This window comes from Saccopteryx leptura, chromosome 4 (assembly GCF_036850995.1).
Source record: "Saccopteryx leptura isolate mSacLep1 chromosome 4, mSacLep1_pri_phased_curated, whole genome shotgun sequence".
Classification (NCBI taxonomy): Eukaryota; Metazoa; Chordata; class Mammalia; order Chiroptera; family Emballonuridae; genus Saccopteryx; species Saccopteryx leptura.
In genome coordinates this window covers 160,284,072-160,310,874 of record NC_089506.1, presented here as the reverse complement: position 1 = coordinate 160,310,874, position 26,803 = coordinate 160,284,072, and the positions used below count along the sequence as shown (strand labels likewise).

Genomic DNA, 26,803 nt, shown 5'->3' with positions numbered 1-26,803 from the left:
AAAGTGGCCAAAAGCAGTTAATAAAAAACTCTTCAAAGGTACAATAAGATCAACAACTAACTTCTCAAGGCAATCATTGGAAACTAAAAGATAGTGAAACATTATCTTCAATGCAATGAAAAAAAGTGTCATACTAGATTTCTACATATGGTTAAAAATATCCAAAGAGTAAAGTTGAAATAAACACATCTTTAGACAAACAAAAAAGAATTCACTAGTAGACTGATACTAACAATTAATATACTGTTCTTCAAACAAAAGAAAATGATCTTAAATGGAAATTCAGAAAGAATAAAAGGTAATTAAAAGGGTAAATTCATAGGTAGATCTAAATAAATAGTTATATAAAAGAACATTAATACATGTGGCGTTTAAAATATACAGAATAAAGGTAAACAATATTAATAGCATGTATATTGCAAGCTGGGCAAATGCTACAATGATTGTAGGACTTGCTACTATGTGGTTCAGGATTGTGGACTGGAAATTTACTAAAAATGCAAAATCCTACTCCCTAGCAGAGATGTGATAAATCAGAATCTGCGTGGTTAACAAGACCACATATAATTCTTGTGCAAGTTGAAGTTTGAAAAGCACTCTTCTAGAGTCCTTGCATTGTTCAAGAAGAGCAAAAGCATGATGCAAACATTCAACTTTGAGAAGTCATAGAAGTCTATTGTTATCTCTGGGATAATGAAAAAATCATACAGTAAAATCAAATAAAATTTCAAACTAACAGAAAATAAAAGTCAATTCCAATGAGACAAGAAAAGAAAGAAATATAAATACAAGCAATAGCCTGGCCAGATGGTGGCACAGTGGATAGAGCATTAGACTGGGACTCGGAGGACCCAGGTTCAAAACCCCAAGGTAGCCAGCTTGACTGTGGGCTCAACCGGCTTAAGCATGGCCTCACCAGCTTGACAATGGGGTCAGTGGCTTGAGTATGAGATCATAGACATGACCCCATGAAAGCTGGCTTGAGCCAAAAGGTCGCTGGCTTGAAGCCCAAGGTTGCTGGCTCCAGCAAGGGGTCATTTGCTGTGCTGTACTCCCCCACCCTGCCCCCACTCCCTTCAAGGCACATATGAGAAAGCAATCAATGAGCAACTGATGTGCCGAAATGAAGACTTGATGCTTCTCATCTCTCTCCCTTCCTGTCTTGTCTGTCCCTACCTGTTTCTCTCTGTCTCTCTCTCTGTCACAAAAATAAATGAGTAAATAAATAAATGCAGTAAAAATATAAAGCATTTAAAAATATAATAGATTTACATAAATTTATCAGTAATTTATCACAAATGGAACAATTGCCTTAAGCAATTTTTTTAAGTGAGAGGAGGAGAGACAGAGAGACTCCCACATGCATCCCATCCCACAAGCCCCCTAGAGGGCAATGTTCTGCCCATATGAGGCCATATTCAGCAACCGTGCTATTTTTAACACCTGAAGCAGAGGTTCAATGGAGCCATCCTCAGCACCTGGGGCCAACTCGCTCAAACCAATTGAACTATGGCTGTGGGAGAGGAAGAAAAGAGAGAGAGAGAGAGAGAGAGAGAAGGGGGAGGAGGAGGGGTGGAGAAGCACATGATCACTTCTCCTGTGTGTCCTGGCCGGGATTTTAATTCAGGACATGTACACACCAGGCCGACACTCTACCAGAGACAGTTGGCCAGGGTCCCAAAATTTTCATAGTAATTATTTAAAATACAACTATATGCAGATTTTAAGAGATATACTTAAGAAATAGAGTTTCATAAAGACAAAAGAATATAGTCTAAAAACAGACCAACATATATGATAAAGATGGTATTATAAAGTTAATGGGGAAAGGACTGTCTTTTTAGTACGTCACGCTGCAACACCAGGATGTACATATAGTTGGGGAAAAAACAGAACTTTGAACATCCTCACCTTATAGCACACACAGAACTCAATTTTAGCTGGACTACAGATAAATGTGAAGGGCAAAACAGTAAAGCCTACAGATCATATATAGAATATCTTATAAGTTCTGGTTAGAAAAAAATAAACAATACATTAAAATGCACTGACTATAAAGGATAAAACTGAACTTGAAATTCACTGAAAATAGAAACTTCTGCTTATCCAAAGACATCATTAATGCTCAGAATAGGTGATAGCATTTACAACACAAAAGAGGGCTCAAATCCAAAATAAATCAATATAAAGAACTATCACTCAAAAAGGAAAACATACATCTAATAAAAATAAAGGACAAGAGACTTGAAGAGAAGTCTTTAGGAAAGAGGAGTATCTGCACGGTCGATAAACATTAAAACCACAATGAGGCACTACTATACATCCACCTTTAGAATGACCAAAACTGACTAGTAGAGAATACCACGAACAGGAACTATATAGAACAATGACAATTCTCATAGACTTCTGATGGGAGTGCAAACTGGTTCAATGACTTTGGAAAACAGTTTGACATTATCTACTAATACGGAAACATAACTATACTGTGGGTCATGACAACTCCACTCCTAGACTATAACCAAGAGAGCACACAAGGATATAAAATAGAACATGAAGTCAAACTATGACCTGCAGGCCAAATGTAGCCTGTGGCATAGCCTATGAACTAAGAATTGCTGTTACATTTTTAAAAGGTGGTTAAATAAAATAAAAAAATATATGCAGCAAGAGACCAAATGTGACCCTCAAAGTCTAAAAGATTTACTATGTGGTCTTTTACAAGAAAAGTCTGCCAAAATCTGAAATGAAATACTACACAGAGATGATTATTAACGACTAAAATTCTCAAAACTTTGTGTAAACTTCATAAACAATATCGAGCAAAAGAAGCCAGACATAAAATGTATTCTATTATATGAAGCTTAAAAAGTAGCCAAAACTGTGACTATAATAGTTAGACGTAAAAGTAGCCTAAACTGTGACTATAATAAAACTTATCAAACAAGTATTCTGGATGTGATAAGACTATAAAAAAGAGGAATCTAAGAAGCCGGGACAGGAGTTATTTCTATGAGAAGCTGCAATGGGGTAGGGGAACACAGGGGCTAGAGTTGTTGCAGTATGCTATTTCTCTATTTGGACGGTGATGATTATATAAGCATTTGCTTTAAAACACAATAAAGGTTAAGTTTATATTTTTGAACTTTTCTATGTGTGTATAATATCGTGCATATAAAAGGACTGCTCACCTTTTCATAATCTTCAGTAGTAAAATCTCTGTCTTTCTGAAGTATTTCATGCAGTCTTGTTTTCACACGTTGCTGACAACTGCTCAAAGAATCGCTATCACTATCCAGAAGACCATTCATATTTGCACTTTTTACCATCTGAACAAGAATGGGTGTAAGCTCTCCTTCTAGTGCCAATAGCCCCTAAATATATTAAATAAAAACCAACACATATTTAAAAATTAGCATGTGAAATAATAGAAAGTGTCATAAGTATTTTGATACATCCTAAATTTTATAAGGTAGAAACTATTTACAATAAATAAACTTTATTATTAATACAGTTTATCATTGTCATTTCAGGGATTTTATTGAAGTCTCAAATTTGGAAATTTAAAATGCTGTCTTCATAAAATATTTTAAAAGACAGTTAGATAAAAATTCTAGTAATTTTAAAAACATTGATTTATACCTTTGCAAAAGCCGCTGCGGTCATCTGCACTCGCCCTTCGTCAGAGGCATATATTTTGAGGTCATGTCGGTAAGTACTATGTAATCTAAGTAAACCACAACCAGGAAATCCTGCATAATCTCCTGAAAATAAATCCTCAAATCACTTAAGCTATATTTTTATTTCACTGTATTTCTATAGATATTTAATAACATACCAAAATAAAATAAATAAGGAATTGAAAATACAATGTATAAATTTATCCAAATTAGAGAAACACCAAGATTTACCTTGACCTCCAGGATACATACACCTGAAAGCTCTTCCAAGTTCTTCAGCCTGGACCCTGCCTGCAGGGGTTAGTTCTCCTCCCCATTTTAAAACCAAAAGTAAGGATGGTTCTTCTCTTCGACTGTCTAAGATACAGTTGAACGGATAAAGCAAACGTCAGGTCTTCTGCAGTGGAATATGGCCATCATGTATTATTTTTTTCCTTAAACATACCTTTCTTTGTAAGTTGTTGCTTCTGTCAGAAACACCCCTTGTTCCACTTGAAATCTCACTAAAATTTCAAACTATCTTTCATACTTGAGGGACTCTTTCCCACGTTTCTGAAAGGAAGCACTGCTCCTTACTTCACTGCTCTCATAGTGGTATGACAGCAATGGTCCTTGCTCAACGCAATTAATTGTGCTACATTTACTAGACGAAGAGCTCCTTAATGGCAGGATCCAGATCTTGTATTTATATCAAGAACTGAAGTGAAGAAGATCTATTCCTTTTTTATTATTAGAAATCGGTGATTTGCATAATTTTAAGGAAATGTGAGATGAGAGAACTTAATATTTATTATAATTTGAATTTATGGATGAGATATATAAAGTTATGAGTGAGATAGCCAAGAGTAGTTTTTAAAATTCAGACTTACAAAATGTTTAATCATTATGCTGTATATCTGAAACTAATATAAAATTGTATGTCAACTGTAATTAAAAAAATAAAATTAAATAAAGTTTGGAATTGTGGAATCTCTGTATGTCTCACACCAAGTATTTTCTCAGACTCAGAGCAGGTGTCATAAGTGAGTTTCTATACTTAATTTTGACTGGCTCTGTATCACATCCTAAGCTAAGTGTTATGTTACAGAAACAAACATAATTGAAAAAATAAGCAATATAAGTGCTAAACAATTTAATGATGATTTATTAGAAGTGATAGAAAAACCACCCTTTTCCCTGGAGCTAGTTAATAGTTGCATGGGCTTTATCATGTAGACCAATGTTAATTTATGAAAGGACATTAAATTAACTGACTTTTTAATTTAGTTATTTATGGAATGTTTTTGATCATACGTGTTAAGATACAGGAAATGAAGCTTCTTGCTATTAATCACCAAGTGTGACAAGAGAACAACACATCAAATTTTAAAATAAATACATAAAGACCAACATAATCAAAGCTGTTGGTACGTAAGATAATCATTACTTCCACTTTGTTAGTATAAATGCCATTTTAACCACCCTGATAGATCAATCTTTCCCTGAATATCTGATTACTTCCTTGGGATAGATCTGTATAAGCAGAATTAAGGTTAAAGGTTATGAACATTTTTTAAAGTTTCTGATATATTTATACTGACAAATACTGTTCAAAGAGTTATGTTAATTTATACTCCTCCCGGTAGTCTGAAACCCTGCCATACTATATTCTCAGCAGCATCCTTTATTCCCAGTTTGAAAAAAGAATAAAATAATACTTTGTGCTTGACCAGGTGGTAGCGCAGTGGATAAAACATTGGACTGGGACGCAGAGGACCCAGGTTTAAAACCTTGAGGTCGCCAGCTTAAGAGTGGGCTCACCAGCTTGAGCATGGGGTTGTTGGCTTGAGCATGGAATCATAGATGTAACCCCATGGTCACTAGCTTGAGCCCAAAGGTCGCTGGCTTGAGCTCAAGGTCACTGGCTTGAGCAAAAGATCACTTGCTCTGATGTAGCACCCCAGACAAGGTACATATGAGAAAGCAATCAATGAACAGCTAAGGTGCCTCAATGAAGAATCGATGCTTCTCATCTCTCTCCCTTCCCGTGTGTCTGTTCCTCTCACTGACTCTCTCTGTCAAAAAAAAAACAACCAAACTTTGCCAGTGTGATAGGCCAGAGAGATTACTATTATATTATTGAACATCTGCATTGTTCCATGAAATGGCTTCTCTAACCCCTACCCATTTTTCTTTTGAAAGGTAAATGAATGTATTAACTTTTGTGCTAACTGCTCTTAGAAGACTCATCTTACTTAAATGCTTAGTCTGACTTACTGGGTAGAGAAGTATATCTATTTTAGAACATGTTGTGTATTTTTTCAAATAGTCTTTTCATACTTTTTTTTAGCTTTTGTCCTGAACACCTTGAGCTCTTATACCAAAAGGGAAAAGATTTCATTAAGTAACATTTAGTTATAAATAAGCATCCTGAAACAACCCAAGGATAAGGGAAGTTCTATGTAGTTTTCAAATAATAAAATCTACCCTTTACCTAAAGGATCAAGAATAAAATCTATACTTTAGATAGAAAGCAGTTGACAAAACTCCACTAAACAGCATGCTAATCCCTAAAATACTTGGCAGAGAGTGTCAAAGGTAATCAATCAACAATGAGTAGGAAGTCCCTACATATAATTAAATCTCAATAGGTATTAATAATTACATACCTTCCTCTTCACTAGATGTTTTAGGACAACCATGAGGGAGATAGGTTAATTGTACCTTACGATTTATTCCAGAAAAATGGCCATACCTAAGATTAAAAAAATGGCAAGCAGAATGAATAATGCTAAGTGTTCAATACGACCTCCTACAGAAAAACTAAAATCCATGTAGAGAAAAAAAACCCATTAAGCTTTACATATTAATGTCCTCTCCTATTTTATAATTATTTTGTTGAATACTTCAAAATATCCTAGTGGAAAATCTCTACCATAGGTAGTCATTCTGAGGACCTTAAAAATAAAAATACAAAGTTTCTCTACAAAAGTTACATGATTTTGAAAAGTTAACAAAGTATAGAAATATGTAAAAACATAAATGTGTCTTAAAAAATAAAGGAAATAAGATTATATATAAGTGGTCAAAAGTATAAAGCTTATAATAGGAATATTGGTGATGCCTAGTTCACTTGATTAAAAACATAGTTCAAAATCATTATTTTTTAAACAGCACTGATCTGTGGTCAAGTTAACAATGTGGACTTCATCCTAATTAGTACTTCATAGAAAATCCCAATTTGATGGCCTCATTTCATCTTCTCATTAAAATGAAAAGTAAAACTAAAACAATAATCTTCAATACATTATTTTCTCACTGGTGAAACTAAAAATCTCATTAGACTTTCACTAATTTCTCCTCAGTTACAGTAATAATGAGCAAAAAGATCAAACTGTGAAAGAAATTTAACAAGGAAAGTCATACATTTTTTTTTTAAAAGCACTATAAATCATTATCAAAATTAAGGGTTTCAAAAAGATACTCACATCTCTAACACAGTCTTAAGTTGTTCAAGTTTTGACTTGTTTTCTTCAATATCAGAATCGTTATTTTGCCCCAGCTCCATAAGAAGCTGTCGTGCAATATCCAGCACTTCCTATAAAATAAATTAAGAAAGAACTAAGAAAGAAAATTAAATTTTTATGTAACTTTGCCATTAGCAATTTAAAACTCAACAAGAATCAAATGCACTTGCCTGTAATTGTTTTGGCTTTTTGAGTTTTAATTTCCCAGATTTATATCCATCACACTTTTCAAAAAGATCAAAAAATCTTATAAAAATAAGACAGAGCACTGTTAGTCATTTGCAATAATTAGTATTACCATCTCATATTTAAAATTTTAATAAATAATAGATATAGAATTGTAATAATGAGTGATAAATATGGGACTCAGGTCTTTGGATTTCAAATAGTGTGTTTCCTCTTGTCCTGCTTCATTATACCATGTTGCTTCTTTACTTTGATCAAAAACCTTTGCATTTTCCTGAGGGAAAGGGGCTGGCAGGATGGGATAAACCTGAAGGGAAGGGGGGAGGGCACTGTGGGGAAGGGGCAAGGGAGATGTTGAGGGGAATACGGGGGAGGAGGGATGCATTCCGGCCAACACTAGAATCTATGTTTAACACAAATTAAAATCAATAAAAACAAACAAACAACAAAAAAAAAACTTTGCATTTTACTAAAATATACCAAACTAATAATCACTAGATCATTTAAAAAAGTTTACTCATGATGGAAACAATGTAGGACTGTAATAGAAAATATTATATGTTCTCTGAAATCACTACATGCACATACATATTTTTAAAATACATTTTAACACATTATTTAATAGCTCAGGTTGTCAAATTTTATTATTTTCATGTCAAATACTAAATTTAAAAAAACAAACTTTCAGTCTACTATTTTTTTCTAGAAGATTGGGAGGTTAATGACAGAGAGCAATGTAAGAGAATAATAAACCAAGATGAAATAGAACACCTTTACAACACTAAATGAAAGCCATGTTAGACTGATGGTCATTTATGAATACTGCCACAATAATTTACAGATGCTGATATATACAAGTATTTTAAATTGCATCTAGTGTTAAATATTAATGGTCAAGAAATGGTGATAAGCAGTTTTTTATATGATGTATTAATCAAAATAGTTAATCATCTATCAAAAAGGTTAAACTGTCTGGTCTGTGGTAGCACAAGGGATAGAACATCAACCTGGAACGCTGAGGTCGCCGGTTCGAAACTGGGTTAGCCTGGTCAGGGACATACGAAAAGTAATCAATGAATGATAAAGTGAAGTAACTATACTTCTTGCTCCCCACCCCCTGCAAAATCAATAAATAAAATCTTAAAAAAATTTTTTTAAATGTTAAATTATTTCTTGAGAGTTAGCTTATTCCCCATAAACATACTTTTGATGCCTCACTTCCATTTTCATTTTTTGTTTTGGAGTTCGATCCCCATGACGTATAACAGCTATGACACATCTAAGTTCCATCCTAAAATTTAAACAAAATAAAATTCTCAGTTTCCTAACAAAAATTTGTGTTGCATAACTCAGAATAATACATCTAATTATTTATTTAGAATCAATATCATTTCAAGATCTTCCCTATGAAGACTAGTTCTTGTAACAACTAGTTTTTATTTTATCAAATAAAACCCAAAAAGTTTAAGAAGCTGAAATGTAGTAATAAACTATAACATATCTGCTTCCTCTCTACAGAGTATGCACTGCAATCTTAGAACTTCATTAAATACCTGCTCTATAGCTTCAGTTATTATAGACTGAGATTTCATTAAATTAAAACAAAACAAAGCTTTACTACATTTATTTTGCCCAAGTAAGAACAAATGTTTCCAACTCAAATTATGGGAACATAACACTGTCTCAGGATGAATGCTAAAGTATAATTTAGTGTTTGCCAAACTTTACGCCACAGAATACAATACTACAGGATTTTAGAAGTTACTCCCCAAAATTTTGTGTTAAATATATAAGTATGGAATTGTGGGTTTAGAAACAAAATTAAATATTTTTGTTTCCCTCCACCCAGGACCTCTGTGAATGTTTAATATGCTTAATATAAGTTTCAAAGCTGTGTATAGGAAGAATATGATCAACTCACCTGAGTAACAGGTGAGTTTCAAGCAGTAGCTCTCATTAAAATGCTCTTACACACTTTAGCAATATTGGTCTAATTAATTTACCTCAAAATATAAATGTATATTAATTCTTTATATGCTAAGAGACTCAAAGTTGCATGATCACTGACTATAAATCATTAAGTAATATGCCTGATGTCATCTCCTTTATTTTTACGGTTTAATTCAACAGTTCTATAATTACACAAACGTTTTTCAGGGCTTTATTTGTAACAATATAAAAGAGTTTTAGTCTAGGAGAACCCCTGTAAAAGCATATGATCTGTTGCTCCATCGGCAAAGTGTCTCATATGAAAATACTCAGTAAAGTATCCAATAATCATTCAGAAATTTAATCTTTATTGCAATAACACAGACTAATGGGGAAAACCAAAAAGTTTCTAAATGAAAATATTCACTTACATCGTTCCAGATGTAGTTGGCACAATTGGGATATCTTCAGCTTCCAAGGGTATTGACCAGGGGATATGAAATTGTGGGGCAAGCTCTCTCATCACAATATTGCTTTGAGAAAAAGAAAAAAAAATTAAAAATTAGTTCATTTTAAGACAAAACTGTATACTTAACAAATAAAAACCATAGGAGTTAAAGTCAAACTCTCAAGTGATTATGTGATAACAGTACATAAAAAGTAACCCAAAGAATTAATCTTGCTCAAGAAAAACTAGATCAGCAGTTCTAACCTGGTGTATCAGACTAATGGGATGCCATAAATATGGAAGTATTTACTTATATACTTTAGTTTTAAAAATATAAGTCACATTGGATTCACATTACAACTGCATCGCATCTACTTTACAAAGGTTCTAAAATCCAAGATTATCTCTTATGTGTGGCCAGTGGTCATTTCTTATCAATTTATTGATCATCTCTGAAGCTATTCTAAATATCACTGCCCATTTTATTCTTTTTTTTTTTTAATTTTTCTGAAGCTGGAAATGGGGAGAGACAGTCAGACGGACTCCCGCATGCGCCCGACAGGAATCCAAACGGCACGCCCACCAGGGGGCGACTCTCTGCCCACCAGGAGGCGATGCTCTGCCCCTCCCGGGCGTCGCTCTGTTGCGACCAGAGCCACTCTAGCGCCTGGGGCAGAGGCCAAGGAGCCATCTCCAGCGCCCGGGCCATCTTTGCTCCAATGGAGCCTCGCTGCAGGAGGGGAAGAGAGAGACAGAGAGGAAGGAGAGGGGGAGGGGTGGGGAAGCAGATGGGCGCTTCTCCTGTGTGCCCTGGCCGGGAATCGAACCCAGGACTTCTGCATGCCAGGCAGACGCTCTACCACTGAGCCAACCAGCCAGGGCACTGCCCATTTTAAAAAAATGTCTATCATATTTTACTAACATTAGAAATTGTTTAAGTAATTATAAAATATTTTTGGTTTTGTTTAAATTCAGTGAGCTCCTCTAAATTTCACTTTAAGGGTAAATTCACAAATCTTTGAAATATACAATAAAAGCTAACTCTAGTTATTACAATATATTTTAAAGTATAAATTTCTTATGGCTTTATCATATATATTTGAAATGGTTTAAAAAACTACTTTGTTGTTTTTTGTCTTGTGAGTCTTCTAAATAAAAGTATTAAAAAACAGGTCAAAGAATAATAAAATGGCATTCTGTAAGTAATAATTTCTCTTAACTTCACTTGAAAATCTCATGAGAAATATCTAAGTAACACATGCTTTTACTAAGCAGCATCCTTCAAAAGAATCCTGAATTTCAAATATTTCTTTTTCACCCTGGTTATTTCATGAATGTTAATTTTGTATCATTTAAGAAAATGAAACTATAGTATTTCTAATCTATGACATTAATATACCTGTAGGGCTTTATCTATATTGGTCATAAAGAATTCTACCTTTGATAACTCAAAGTATAATTCTGGATTTGGCATGGTCTTTTGGGATACGTTTTATGAACATGATTTTTACTCTAGAGCACTAACAACATCCTAGTAATTATTTGATGTTGACAAGTAAGTTTCTGATAACTAGTATGCATTAGCAGTAACAAAGATAAAGAAAGAAATATAAAAAAAAAATTCTTACCCAAGTATTTTTGCACAATCATCATAATACTTCATGGAATTTTTCACAAAACTGAAGCCATTGACATCACAGACATAGGACTGTCCATTGGCCCGTAATAAATCAAAGCCACAAACTGTTTGCTATTTAAAATAAATTATAAACTTTAAAATTCCATTTGAATTAAGATTCACAATTTTCCATGTTTATTAGAACAGATAAAATTTTATAAATGCCTAAAAGTACATTACCATTTACTAGTTTATTTCACAATAAGTAAAAAAAAAAAAAAAAAAATAAGAGAAATTACTTATCTGTAACTTCAGTACTCTGAAAATATCAATATAAAAAACATGCCAGATAATCGCTCCCATGAAGTAGATGGAGAACAATGTTTAACAAACCAGGGAGGCTGAAAAAATTACTATTCTATGCAGTTCTTCAATTAACATTTAATTTTTAAAAAGTAAAAATATTTAAAGGCTTTGGTAAATTTTGTGCTAGCACAATTATATCACTTTAATCCAAAAAACCATAAAGGAAAAAAAAAATTGAAGATATACCCCAGAAGAAATGTCCAATATTCCCTGTGTATCTTGTAAATCCTGAAATGCACATACTTGTGAGCACCTTTACAAAGGTCTATATGGGGTGTATAAAATCTTACCTTAAATGCAAGGCAGACTTTCCAAGCAATTAATTTCTCTCGTGCATTGAGAATCACGGGGTATCTTACTTCTTTTCCTTCACTATCCCGTTCCACCTTGCCATCAAGTGCTGGAGATTTTCGAGCTTCAGCATGGGCATAATCTGGGCCCACTGTATAAACCTTTTATGAATGTTAACATATATATTTCATTAAAAATATTTGGATATATATATATACATATATATGCATAACAGCAGAAAACAAATTTAAAAAAATAAACAATAAAAAATGCTTCACTCTCCACTCTATACTTCCACATATCTTTCTATTTAGCAAAATTTTTAATATGTTGGAAGAAATTATAATTATATGACAAAACTGGTCAAGTTCCATTTTCTATAGAAAAAGATCATACTGAGCATTATGAGGGAATATAAGAATGTGTTTGATGTGATTCCTCTCAAATTGTTTTAGTTTAACAAAGAAGAGGCATAAAGAACTATGGACACGTTACAGAAGGAAGTCACTGCCAAAAGAAGGTTTAAAGGGGGTGGTGGTGAGGGACAGCACAAATCTGAAGGCAGACAAAAGAGGGAAGGGCACTAAGCAAAGGTAATAAACACAGAGGGTAGAGGCATAACACGAGGTGTCCAGGGAAAAGTAAGTGATCTGGTATGGTTTATACTCTAAGAAATAAGGTTCACAGGACAGACAGAGGGCAGAGTGTGAAATAAATATCCTGTAGGCCAGCTTTATGACTATGATTATTATTCTGTGGTCAATGAGAATCCACAGAGAATTTCAAAGGAGAGGTCCATGATCAGATTTAAGAAAGAACACTCTGGTTAGATATACTGGCAGAAGGTAAAACAGTGAAGACTTTATCTGTCACCAACAGAAATCACACGTTTTTATAACACGTTACAGTTGTTGCATATCTCAAAACATCATTTATGCTAATCAGTGCTTGTGATGGCTATTAGAACTAGGCCCACTATATTTTATCATTTAATGTACTTTTAAAGAAAGGTATGTATAATTGTATTATAAAGTTGCTTTAAAAAAAATTTTTTTTTTGACCAAGACAGAGAGTCAGAGATAGGGACAGCTAGAGACAGACAGACAGGAAGGGAGAGAGATGCGAAGCATCAATTCTTCATTGCAGCACCTTAGTTGTTCAATAATTGCCTTCTCATATGTGCCTTGACCAGAGGGGCTACAGCAGAGTGAGTGACCCCTTGCTCATGCCAGCGAACTTGGGATCAAGCCAGCAGCAACCTTTGGGCTCAAGCCTGCGACTATGTGGTCATGTCTATAACCCCACACTATACCACCCTCTGGTATATCCACTATACCACCCCCTGGTCAGGAGATTTTAAAATATTTTTAAAACTGTGTTTCAATAAAATTTGTCTCCTTTTTAGGCCTATATGTTTTATTTTAAGCACTGAAGATCATTATTCTAAGAAACAATTATTTTATTACATGGTCCATAGGCTTCACATTGCCAAAAGCATTCATGGTACAAAACAGATAAAGAATCCCTAATCAAAAAGAAATAAATCCTGACCAGACAGTGGCACAGTGGCTGGAGCGCTGGACTGGTATGCAGAGGACTCAGGTCCAAAACCCCGAGGTCGCTGACTTGAGCGCGGGCTCACTAGTTTGAGTGTGGGGTCGCTGTCTTGAGCATGGGATCATAGACATGACCCCATGGTCACAGGCTTGAGCCCAAAGGTCACTGGCTTGAGCAAGGGGTCACTTGCTCTGCTGTAGATCCCCACCCCCATTAAGGCACATATGAGAAAGCAATTAACGAACAACTAAGGAGACTAAGGAGCTGCAATGAAGAATTGATGCTTCTCATCTCCCTTCCTTCCTGTCTGTTCCTATCTGTCCCTCTGTCTCTGTCACAAAAAACAAAAAGAAAAAGAAATAAAGACAGAGCAGAGGTTAAATATTTTTAATTAAAGGTATTCTCTGATATCACTGGTAAACTCTAAATGCAAAATTAAAATATACTTTAATCAACCTACCTTTACATCAGTACCATCTGTAGGCATAAACTCTTCATATATATATGAGCCTGTTTTTCGTACATTGCTCTCTGGGGAATAAACACTACTTCTACTGCCAATCTGAAAAATAAAGATGTCCATCAACATGAAAACTAAATTATTCCTATTTTTATATAACACCTTAGCATTTATTTCCATCTTAGACAAAAAAAAATTTTTAATCCACAAATATTTAAAAATATTATGTAGCTGAGACTATATTTTCTACTGTAATTGTTTGTAACTTATATCTAAGTGAAACAGCATTAACAATACAATAAACACTAATAATGTTTCTAAGATGCAACCATGTTGTTGCATGTAACTCCAGTTTGTTCATTTTTACTACTATAGAATTTTCAATAGTATAAATATGCCATAATTCATTCGTTCTCCTATCACAGTATATTTGGGTTGTTTCCAAAGCTTTAGCTAGTAAAACATTGCTTCAAATATTCTGAAAAGTATCCCTGTAGCACATGTGTGTCCCTGTGGCACATACTATTATATCACAAAGTTGATTCTAAGGCAGGGGTCGGGAACCTATGGCTGGAGCCAATCACAGCTGTCCTCTGGGACAACACCAAATTTTTATTGGATAATGCGTAAGGTTCACAGGTTGTTGTATGGCTCTCACAGAATTACACTTTAAAATATGTGGCATTCATGGCTCTCTGATCCAAAAAGGTTCCCGACCCCTGTTCTAAGGTATATACTAAAAATGGAATTGCTAGTTGATAGAATATGATACAATAATATCTTATTGTGTTCTTACTTTGCATTTCCATGGTTATTTATAAGTGTATATAAATTTTTCATTTCATGATGCTAAGATGTGCTAAAAGATGCTACATAATGTGCATACCTGCCAATGTGTGGGCTTGTTCTTATTTTCCAACTACCCCAATCTTTTTAATCTTTGTCAATACAAAAAGTACTTCAATGTCATCTTTTATACTTAATTTGCATTTATTTTCTTATGGGTGAAATTTTGAAAATACTTGAATATTTGTAAAAGTGGTTGATATTATTGCCTTTTCTATGAACTATCCATTTTGGGATCATTTTTCTAAAGACTGCTGATTTTAACCTAAATTTTTATGTGACAGATGTGTAAATGGAAGGTAAAAGGAAAATAAACTAACTCCTTGGTATTTAAAAAAAAAAGTTTTTTTAAAGACTTTATTCAATTTTCAGAGAGGAGAGAGAGAGTGAGAGAGGGGGAAAGAAGGAGAGAGAAAAAGGGGGGGGGGGTAGGAGCAGGAAGCATCAACTCCCATATGCCTTGACCAGGTAAGCCCAGGGTTTCAAACCAGCGACCTCAGTTTTCTAGATCGACGCTTTATCCCATTGCACCACCACAGGTCAGGCCTCGTTGGTATTTTGTAGGTAGAAACTTTGCATAAACAACATTAACTAAAATGATATCTTGCTTTTCTAACAAAGTATAATATCAGTTTTAACAATTTATATCTAAATGATACATTCTTATTTAATCATAGTTTTAATAAATACTTGATTATCTTTAGTAAAATTTATACAACAATGTATAAAGAACAGTATTCACTAGGACAAAAATGGTCTACCTTTCGAAAAAGTCTTTGACTTCCACCACCAGCAGATGTTGGATAATAAATGTAAACATTGTGATCTTCAGCACTGACTGGCTTTTCTACAAATGGCTTTTGGAAAACTTCCCCATTTACTTCTACATGATCTTCCCCTTCAATCAGACTGCATTCTATAAATCAAACATAATAGCAAGGAAAATCACATATTGTATATTATCTAGAAATATTATTATTGAGATTTTTTTTTACTCAAATACAGATTACAAAGAAAAGTAACCTTGGATAAAAATTTTAATTAAAAACATTTATGCGAACAACATATACCAACATTTATGATACATGGCATTAGTAACGAGAGTGGTTCTTCAGCAACTTATGGAACTGTCATTTCACCCTATCACCTTATAGAATTCAAAGATGCCAACAAAAATGACTGAGAACTAACTCCAAAGTACTATCACTTCCTAAAAAACATATGAGATCACTTATATTATAGATAGTATAAAACATGAAATTATTTAAATTTGAAAAGTAACTGATATGCAGAGTAAGCAACATTCTACTCATAAAGTAAAATTTCCACCTCTAGACAAATAAGAAAAGTTCCCTGCTACAGATAATAGATGTTATACCTGTGTTTTAATAAAAGTTGCTTTACAGTAATCAAAATTCCCCCCAAAACTATCAGAATATTCACTACTAAAACAGATGAACATTTGCCTTGCCTTTCTGAACTAAGTTATGTATAGCTTACAATGCTGTTTTAGGTAACCAGGAAAATAAAGCAAAGGGTACTTAAGATATTAATAAATAACAGTACTTCTTTCTTTCTTTTTTTATTCAGTGAGAGGAGGGGAGGTAGAAACAGACTCCTGCATGCCCCCTGACCAGGATCCACCCAGCAAGCCCACTGGGGGTGATGCTCTACCCATCTGGGGCGTTGCTCCTTTGCTCAGCAACCATGCTTTTCTTAGCACCTGAGGTGGAGGCCATGAAGCCATCCTCAGCACCTGGGGTCAAGTTGCTCAAATCAAGGCATGGCTGCAGGGGGTGGGGGGCAGAGAGAGAGAGAGAGAGAGAAGCAAGAGGGGGAGAGGGGGAGAAGCAGATGGGCATTTCTGTGTGCCCTGACCAGGAAACAAACCCAGGACATCCACAATGTTCTACCACTGAGCAAATCAGCCAGGGCAACAGCAATATTTCAAAATTCCTAGTCATCAGACATTTAACTGTGCCATCTCACCATGAAGTTTCTAATACTTAATTCAAATAGTCATAAATGAATCATCTGTTTACTCCTAATCAATACAAATTTATTAATGTAATTAAAAAATTATTCTTAATGAGTCTCAGAGATATGTCATATATAAATGAAAGAAACAGGACCTATAACTACAAAATCATTAGTTAGCTTTTCAGCTCAAATGTCACAATTTAACTAAATACAATGCTTGTTTATTTGAATCATTAAAAAAATTGAACAGAATACTTTGAGTTCTTTAAAATCCTTCCACGTAATTATAGAAGGGATGTGGCTCAAAAGTATGTTGAATGACAGAAGGTAGCTTGCTTAAAATCTCTCTTACCTTTGGGATTATTTGGGTCACGGTTCAAAATTGCATAACGAGGAAGTAAAATACCTTCAGCTTGAAGAATACTATATACTTCCCTCCTGAAAAGAAAGGAAAATAAACATCCTTATTATATTATAGCTATTTCATGAGTATATCATTGTACTTTCATAAATACATATTTACTATTCTACAACTAGAATAAAGTATATCTCTCTTTATTTTTTAAATGTCACTTAAAATATTGAAAAATGTAAATATTCACAATTATAATAAAAATGTGTACATAATACATTATGTGGCACACTAAAATACTAATTTTTTGAACTGAGAATGTAAATATAAAAAGAAAGGGTTAAATAAAGTTGCTATATAGAAATTACAGACTACCTTATCATTAAACACCTTATATTCTATTTAAATTTAATGACATGGGAAAAAGTTCACAGTATAAGAGAACAGTGATCCTAATTTTGTAAATGTGAGTGAATGAATGCATTGCTTTCTATATGAAGCAAATATGACAGATGTAGTGGCAGGTTTAAATGTCTTTTTTATGCTTTTATTTTCCAAACTTCTTAAAATGAGTATTTATATATATATATATATATATATATATATGTATATATATACACACACACATATATTTCTATTCATAATATGTAAACATGCATTACTATGTGAACCTAAAAAGAATGTTTTAAATTTTAGGTATTAATAATGTCATTATCTGAAAGAATAGTAAAAAACAAATTGAAAAATTGTAATAAACTATAGAGCCATATACTTTCTAAAGTATTTTCATATATATATTATCATATTGTAAGCTAACACAAAAAAATAGAATGATAGCCATCAGAGTAAAACATCAATTAAATGAAATACAAAAATACATTCTTATTTTACTATTTCCCTTTATAAATCCATATTTCTTGCCTGTTAAATAAATGTTTGAGAATGAAATATTTCTCAAAATGGTTACACTTGACTGTTAACGGCCTAATTTCCTCATCAGTCACATGAAGTAATTGTTCATCATTTTCAGTGGTTTAGTAGGCTTTGGAAATTAAACAAAGCTGGTATAAGTCTTTGTCCCACGAATTGTGGAACTACTTGTAACTCTGGGCAAATAATTGAAATCCCTAATTCTCAAGTTTCTTCATCTGTAAAGTTAAGTATGAATACCTGCTTCTAAGTATTATTTCAAGGATATCACAAATTAATGTATATGAAAACACCTGATACCATGTCTGCTTATAGTAGATCAAAATGAAGTTTATTTTCCTTCCCTTAAGTCAACCAACTTCACCACTCACTCACCTATCTTGTATGAGATACTGCATATTCAAATCATTGATTACAAATGGATTCCTGAGTTTTGCATAGGCAACTGCTTTGTCCAGTGGAAATCCTAAGAACACATATCATTAACATATTCTGTACAATCTCAAGATAAATTGACATACGTAACTTGCCTGAATTTAGGTCACCTCCCATAAAAGTTGCATTTCATTACGCATGTAACTGCTTTTTATAAAGGCATGACATAATAAACACATAAAACTTGATTTAAGTATACTATTAAGTAAACCATATTCTTTCCTAGTTAATTTGATTGACAAGGCACAGCACACCAGTGATATTATAACCAAATTTAGAGCACTGACATGTTAGACACTGTTTGATTATTCAGTCACCTGATAAAAGGTACGATTACCTCATAAAGAAACAGAAATCTCTATATAAATAAGTATATCAAATCACCTGGTAATTTTTTAAAAAACATAAACTCCCTTTCTCACTTAAAATATTTTGTTTATATATATAAAATAGCTGATAGTTCAAAGAACTTATACATCTCCAAAACAGCAGCAAAACAAAAATTAATTCACATACAACAGACATATGCTCGAAATATAAAATACATGAGCAGAATAACATTTGCTGCTTCTAGTCAATCTTAAAACATCAGATATTAACTCCCTAAAATTTCTAGACTTTGCTAAAATAGCCAATTATGATAAAAATCAAATGGCAACTATATGGCTCAGCGGTAGAGCGTCGGCCTGGCGTGCGGGGGACCCGGGTTCAATTCCCGGCCAGGGCACATAGGAGAAGCGCCCATTTGCTTCTCCACCCCCACCCCCTCCTTCCTCTCTGTCTCTCTCTTCCCCGCCCGCAGCTGAGGCTCCATTGGAGCAAAGATGGCCCGGGCGCTGGGGATGGCTCCTTGGCCTCTGCCCCAGGCGCTGGAGTGGCTCTGGTCGCGATGCCCCAGAGGGGCAGAGCATCGCCCCTGGTGGGCATGCCGGGTGTATCCCAGTCGGGCGCATGCGGGAGTCTGTCTGACTGTCTCTCCCCGTTTCCAGCTTCAGAAAAATACAAAAAAAAAAAAAAATCTAAAAAATTTTAATGATTCTATGTCACTCTCTGTATTGACAGAAGTCTACAATTTTATTCACCAATTCACATTATAATGAGGCAGTATAACATAAACCAGGTTTCCAGTCCTGGTTCCATCATTCCCTAGCTATGTGATCTTGGGAAAATTTATTTAACATCTCTAAGCCTGATTCCTGGCTATAAATGGGTATTATACAAGTCTTATGTCGTAGGGTTTTTGAGGAATTAAAAGTGTATATAAAACTTAGCATAATACCTGGCACAGCAAGCACTCATTAAATGTTAACTATTATTATTCATTAAATGACAAAATTTTAATGAATATTTTATCTAAGGAAAGGGGTAAAATCAACAAGCATGTATAACTTTAGCATTTAACTAGAATACATGAGAGTATAGCTGTGAAGACCTTATTTTGTAGCATTACCAGTATAGTTAGTAGAGGGAGTATTAAAACATACTGAAGTTAAAACAAAAAGCTACAGTCAATTAAAGATTTAGTCCAAAATTCCTCTTGGTTTTAAATTTTAAATAGAAATATTCTGTACCAAGAATCGCTTGACCACAAATTACAAACCCTTTAAGTTTTATGAAGACTCTCAGAAGAATTCTTCACTTGTAAAGATGTCTTAATGTCTATAATTTGAAGCTTCCTAACAGGATTCAGAAACAATTCCCTGCTTTTGATGTTGTTAAAGAGAAACTTTTTCTTTACCAAAAGACAGCATATGGCATATGACCTTAGATAGCATCTAATTTTTATAGACAAATAGGTTTTGTACAAAGAATCATGTAGTAGTAAGGGAAGAATGCCTTACCCTCAATGATAAGCAACTTTCAAGATTCTCTGAAATGATGAACGTTAGTTTATGAAGACCAGGGCATTGGCTTCTCTATGGAATAATAAAATCACTATAGGCTGTGGGAGCACACAAGGTCTCAACCATGGCTCATCCCATTGAAGGAGATGCTTCTTTAACACCTAAAGTGAGACCTTAAACACAGCCAGGGACTACATATTCTGGTGGCAAGAACCAGATAATATAAACACATTTACAAATGAGTATGTATCTTTCATAGTTCTTAGTGAGAAATTCTCATGATTCAGAGTCATAGAGTATAAATTTTCAGATACACATTTTTTTTCTTTTTTTTTTGTATTTTTCTGAAGCTGGAAACAGGGATAGACAGTCAGACAGACTCCCACATGTGCCCGACCGGGATCCACCCGGCACGCCCACCAGGGGCGATGCTCTGCCCCTCCGGGCCTGGCTCTGCCGCGACCAGAGCCACTCTAGCGCCTGGGGCAGAGGCCAAGGAGCCGTCCCCAGCGCCCGGGCCATCTTTGCTCCAATGGAGCCTCGGCTGTGGGAGGGGAAGAGAAAGACAGAGAGGAAGGAGAGGGGGAGGGGTGGAGAAGCAGATGGGTGCCTCTCCTGTGTGCCCTGGCCGGGAATCGAACCCGGGACTTCTGCACGCCAGTCCGACGCTCTACCACTGAGCCAACCAGCCAGGGCGAAAAAAATCTTTTGATATAATTAATGAAAATATTAAATATAAAATTACATATTCACTGTAATACTACATTTCTAAAAATACAGTGGCTGAAAAGAAACATCAAAATGTTAATATCACCTATCTGTGAGAGTGAATGTGTTTAATTTTATTTTTCTAATTTATCTAATATTCTACAATATATATTAGTTTTATAATCAGAGAGAATAAAAGGGTTTCCATCCCCTTTCTTTAATACCTTTAGAATGGAAAGAGATAAGACAATCACATAAAGGCCAGTTTTCTACTGGTTCATTCAAAATAACATCTTCTTCAAATACTACTACTGTAATATATTTAAATAAGGAGATCCGTTCCAGAATTTCTTTCATTGGTTTGGATTTGGATTTCTTTGCCATGGAACATATTCCAACCACAATCTGCCTTTCTGGTGGCTAAAACAGAAAAGAAACAAAAAATCAGGTTGACTTAAGAACTCCAAAGTATAGCTATCTTAAATCTTTTTCCAAAATAGCGGTGGGATGTGATGATTCAATAAAAGTAACACATTAACCAAAACAGGCATTTTTCAAAATTATATCATTTTTATAATATATATACTGCTCACAAAAATTAGGGGTATTTCAAAATGAAAGTGAAGAGATAAAATTTTGAAATACCCCCTCATTTTTGTGAGCAGTGTACTTAACAAAATAGTTTTCTACAAAGGTCTGCAAAAAATTTTTAAATGGAAAACATTCAGAACATTTTTAGTATTTTCTTTTAAATTTTAAACTTAAACAAATACTCTTTTAATTGTACCTAGTATTTATTTACCTTCCTCACACCAGTAAAGGGACAAATAAAAGCCAAAGCCTATCTAATCCAACTAAAAAGGCCTATGGGAGTGAGATAAAGAATTCTCTCAACTAAAATAAGATGTTGTTCTTACTACAAAGCTATGCAGTATTAAACTATTTTTGTAGATTGAGCTTGAATATTAGTCAACTACAACTTGTAAGGAAATTTTGGAGAAAGCCAGACTAAGAAGTGTCAATACTCTTTGACATGCCAATGTTCATACTTGAATACTCCTATTTAATGGTGATAACCTCTCACACCCATTACAGTTCAAGGCCAGGATTTAGCATGAAACTAAGAGCAGGAAATGGAAATAATAATGTATGAGTAGCTCATAGGTTTATAAAATTACTGAAGATTTATTGAGTTCACTGCATTCATATGCTTAGTTTTATCAAATATATAAAGGTGTGTCCAGTTTTCATTTCAATTCTTTCCCATTCCATTTTATATATATTTCATATGACATAATTTGGGCTCAAATTATACTAGAGCTAGGAAGTTTTACTAGACTTTTCCTTATTATAGACCTAAAAATAAAACTGGATAACATCAGAATGAAACTATTATTCTTTAGCCCAGAATTATATTTCTTCATTTCTCTAATTCATATAAATTTCAAATTGGTATTGGATTTTATTGTAGATTCTCACCGCCCTGAGATCTGCTGTCTTTCTCCCTCTGATCATTCACTTTGATGTTCTTACTCAATTCTTCCCTGATGAAAAGCCTCGACATAGCTAATTATCATGTTCCTAAAGTAGATACCTTAGACAACAAAAGTGCTCCACCTAACATTACATACTCCTTTACAGTTTTAAAAAGTAAAATCTAACATGTTATGTTTAGTTGTTATAGAGCTACGGTATTTAATGAAGATCTGATCACTGGCTAAGATAAACTGAAAACATTCAAGTTTAAAATGTACAACTAAACCTACATTAAGAAAAATTTATAGAATTTTCCTATTAGGTAAAACCTTAGAAGAATAAAGGTAATTCTTAAAACAGATCTAAGTTATTCTGTTAGATAATGTCTAAATGAAATTCTTTCAATCTTAAAAAGAAATAATCTGGAACAAATTGTTTTATCAATCTACAGGTAAAATGAACCATATCAAGCTCTTCAAACGTGGCAACTGCCCGTCCAGTAGTGACACAGTGGCTAGAGGGTCAGCCTGGAAGGTTGAAGACCCAGGTTTGAAACCCTGAGGTCACTGGCTTGAGTGCAGACACGCCAGCTTGAACTGCAGAGCCGCCAGCTTGAGCATGAGATCATCAATACAATAGCAGGCTCACTGGCTTGGCACGAGCCCACCAGTCACTCAAGGCACAAATGAGAAGCAATCAATGAACAACTAAACTAACGCAAGTACGAGTTGATGCTTCTCATCACTCACACTTCTTACCTCTCTCTTTAAAAAAAAAAGTGACAACTACATATCATTAATGTAAAATCAATTTAATTAGTACCAATATTTCAAAAACTAAATGAAGCACTGAAGAGTTAGATATACAGAAACTACCTGTCCTCAAAGTAGTACTTCAAGTCTAATGGGGGACAAAGCCCCGCATTTCCCCATGTATAAGACGCACCTTAATTTTGGGGTCTGAAATTAGAAAATAAATGTATTACATGAAGTTATTGAACTCAAGTTTACTCATCATAAAACTCATACAACTCCTCATCATTGTCAAAACTCCCACCCATTAGCTTGTGCTCATCTGTGTCTGATGACGAACCAGTCTTCATATATTGCCTCGTCCTCAGTTCTATCGATGGTATTGGAAATGCCACAACCACTGTATAAGACGCACCCAGTTTTTAGACCCAAATTTTTTGTAAAAAGGTGCATTTTATACATGGGGAAATACGGTAATAATATAGTACCACACATGAAATAAAAGTATGTATGTCAAGGTATAGTAACAGTACCAAGGAAGAAGTGTTTAGATTTCTCACGGGGAAAAGAGCAAAGAGAGGGGGAAGAGAATACATAAAATATGAGCATTGTTTTGAAAAATAAAAAACAATTCACAAGGCACCCCCAAATTTGGTCATTTTATAGAGAAAAAGAAGTGCATAGAAGAGCAAAGAGTCATGATACAACATGGAATATGTGGGAAATAAAAATTTGATAATGCTAAAACATAAAAGGTAGAAGGGATGAGAGATAGTACAGTTCTAGATACAGGTAAGAAAAAAAAAGTCCTTATATGTACGAAGACTGTACTTGATCTATCAGTGGTGTTCACAGTGCATTAAGAATGCTGTAAAGAGAAAGTATAGTAAGGTCATGGCCAGTTAGCTCAGTGGTAGAGTGCCGGCCTGGCGTGTAGAAGTCCTCGGTTCGATTTCTGGCCAGGGCACACAGGAGAAGTGACCATCCACTTCTCCACCCTTCCCACTCTCCTTCCTCTCTATCTCTCTCTTCCCCTCCTGCAGCCAGGGCTCCATTGGAGCAAAGGTGGCCCGGGAGCTGAGGATGGCTCCATGGCCTCTGCCTCAGGCACTAGAATGTCTCTGGTTGCAACAGAGCAATGGCCCAGATGGGCAGAGCATAGCCCCCTGGTGGGCATGCCGGGTGGATCCTGGTTGGGCGCATGTGGGAGTCTCTCTCTCTGCCTCCCTGCTTCTCACTTCAGCAAAATACAAAAAAAAAAATGTGTAGTAGAAAGTAGAAGCTGAGTTAATAGTGTTTTCCAGTTTAAGTCAGTCAGAGCAGCTCAGTTTTAATGTTTAACTTACAGTCCTTCTAGACAAGACTTCAGAGGAAGAGAAGTTTAGGTTGGTAACAGAAAATCATTATATTTTTCTGGAGTGAGATAGGTGGTGGGATGGGTACTGAATGAGTGAGAATCTGATCTGCATTTCAGATGTCTAATTGCACTGTGCAAGGTGTTGCTAAATAACTACAAAAAAAAGAATTTAAAGTCACCTAATAGCTATTTTCAGTTTTTTACTACTTTTACCAAGATAATAGGTTTTTGTTATGAAACAAAATTATCTTTTCAATTAGAAATATAAGAAACACAAACATCAGTTTGTATTTTAAATCAGTTTTCAGAGTAAAGCATATCTCTCCTTGTAAAGGGAAAACAATGACAAGAATGTTGAACTAATGTAACTATAACAAAATGAACATAATAAATGTGTGTCATTCCCAAAGATCCGACATGTATACACGTTCTCATATGCAGACCAGAAAGAGAACAGACCTTAGTCTCTCTCTCTCTCTCTCTCTCTCTCTCTCACACACACACACACACACACACACACACACACACACACACACAATCTGCAGGTATGAAATAGAGCATCTCCTAGCCACACAATTTATATACCACTGATTAGTCAACACACAGGGATACATTATGGCAAACCACTACCTGTGCTGACAACATGACAAACTCAATGAAGCTGGTTCAAGTAATTCTACTTCTGGTACCTTAGAAATTATTTCTTTTCATTTCTTTATCTTGATGTATTTGTTATGTACTTCTACATATACAGTACAAGAAACCCTTCTGATTTAAGGCCACCTTTTCCTACCCAGCCCTGTTTTGTGCTAGGCACGTCACTGAAGACACTATAATAGGCATTATGAAACATAAATAGGGGTCAATTTAAAAGTCTAACCCCTAATTGTATTTCATGATGCACTATAAAGTCAATGTCACTCATGAAACAAAACATGCTTTTTCAGTTTAAAATATTTCCAACAAATTTCTACGTGGAATAAATGTCTTCACAATTTCAGATAAAATATTAATACACCTTAAGAATGATCAGTAAAAAAGTCAGTCCTGTATTGGTCTTCCCTTACCAAAAAACAAACAACTTACAGACTCATCCTCCTCCTCCTCCTCATCTTCATCTGCATGGTGGAAGAAATGTCGGTAATTACTGGGGTTGAGTTCCCCATCTTCTGGCTCAACAAAGAATCTGGGGGCTTCACTCATTTTTATTTCATTTGATATAGATTATAATTTAAATGTGCTATACTAAAACTGCTTCTAAATGAACAGAATCAGAATGCATTCTCTTTACACCAGCTGATGCAGAAGTCTGTTGTAGCTTCTTTCTGCTTATATAGTCATTTGAATTGTGATGACAGCTAGTTGGCAAGTGTTCTTTTGTTCTCAGATATCATTGCTTCACTGTTGATGCAGTTTAAGAAACAAAGATAGGGAGACTATTGCCTCAGTGAGATGATTCAGCAATCCTTTTACCTAAAATGCAATGAAAAAGTTAATATTAAATGATGTTTATGAAATATGTACTAACACCTTGGTACATGCCCTCAAAATTAAAAGATATTTTCTCCCATAAAATTAAGAAATTAAGACTGTGATCTTCAATAACATACATTTTTGCAACTGGACAAACTGATACAAAAAAACAAAAAGACTACATACTCAAATCCAAAATTAGCTAACAAATTAGGGAAAAATTATTTAAATTATAATAAAATTACACTAAAAGCTAAATCCCTATGCACATATGAATGGAAAATAGATAAAATGCAATGAGATGTAAAACTACTGGCCATTAAACATCAGTCTGTAATTACATTAAATCAATTTTTTTAACAGTGTATTGCTTTATCAGGGCGGGGCTGGGAGGGGCAACACCCCAGTGAGGAACAGAATCAATTAAAGGAATACAAGTGCAGGAAACAAAAATGTTTAAAATAGTAATACACAGAATGGACAAGTGCAATTACTTTCTTAAGAGGACTCACTGTTGAAAGAAAAATTTTAATTGCCATTGCAAAAAATATCTGTATAAAGTAAAAATTGGTTTTAATAACATTGGCAGATAATACATTCTAGAAATTGGAG

General features: G+C 34.4%; 1 protein-coding gene and 1 non-coding gene across 17 annotated transcripts in view; both read right to left on the bottom strand.

The window, feature by feature from the left end:
* The window catches only part of PPIP5K2 (diphosphoinositol pentakisphosphate kinase 2), a 70,190-nt gene that overhangs the window by 37,916 nt on the left and 5,471 nt on the right, over nt 1-26,803 (bottom strand). For 12 of the 16 annotated variants that reach the window (XM_066381932.1, XM_066381935.1, XM_066381937.1 and 9 more), the window contains exons 2-17: nt 25,805-26,191; nt 21,358-21,553; nt 18,522-18,612; nt 17,217-17,302; nt 15,646-15,800; nt 14,039-14,140; nt 12,021-12,182; nt 11,375-11,496; nt 9,730-9,831; nt 8,574-8,660; nt 7,350-7,429; nt 7,145-7,250; nt 6,326-6,411; nt 3,909-4,034; nt 3,640-3,761; nt 3,189-3,371 (exon numbers count right to left, since the gene is read on the bottom strand). In XM_066381932.1, coding sequence (XP_066238029.1) covers nt 3,189-3,371; nt 3,640-3,761; nt 3,909-4,034; nt 6,326-6,411; nt 7,145-7,250; nt 7,350-7,429; nt 8,574-8,660; nt 9,730-9,831; nt 11,375-11,496; nt 12,021-12,182; nt 14,039-14,140; nt 15,646-15,800; nt 17,217-17,302; nt 18,522-18,612; nt 21,358-21,553; nt 25,805-25,921 — 1,923 coding nt within the window. In that variant the 5' untranslated portion in view covers nt 25,922-26,191. The remainder of the gene's footprint in view (nt 1-3,188; nt 3,372-3,639; nt 3,762-3,908; nt 4,035-6,325; nt 6,412-7,144; nt 7,251-7,349; nt 7,430-8,573; nt 8,661-9,729; nt 9,832-11,374; nt 11,497-12,020; nt 12,183-14,038; nt 14,141-15,645; nt 15,801-17,216; nt 17,303-18,521; nt 18,613-21,357; nt 21,554-25,804; nt 26,192-26,803) is intronic. The other 4 variants (XM_066381934.1, XM_066381938.1, XM_066381944.1 and 1 more) reach the window with 1 other exon arrangement.
* Nucleotides 10,553-10,628, bottom strand: TRNAA-GGC (transfer RNA alanine (anticodon GGC)). The gene has a single exon. It is a non-coding gene; the product is annotated as a tRNA-Ala (tRNA).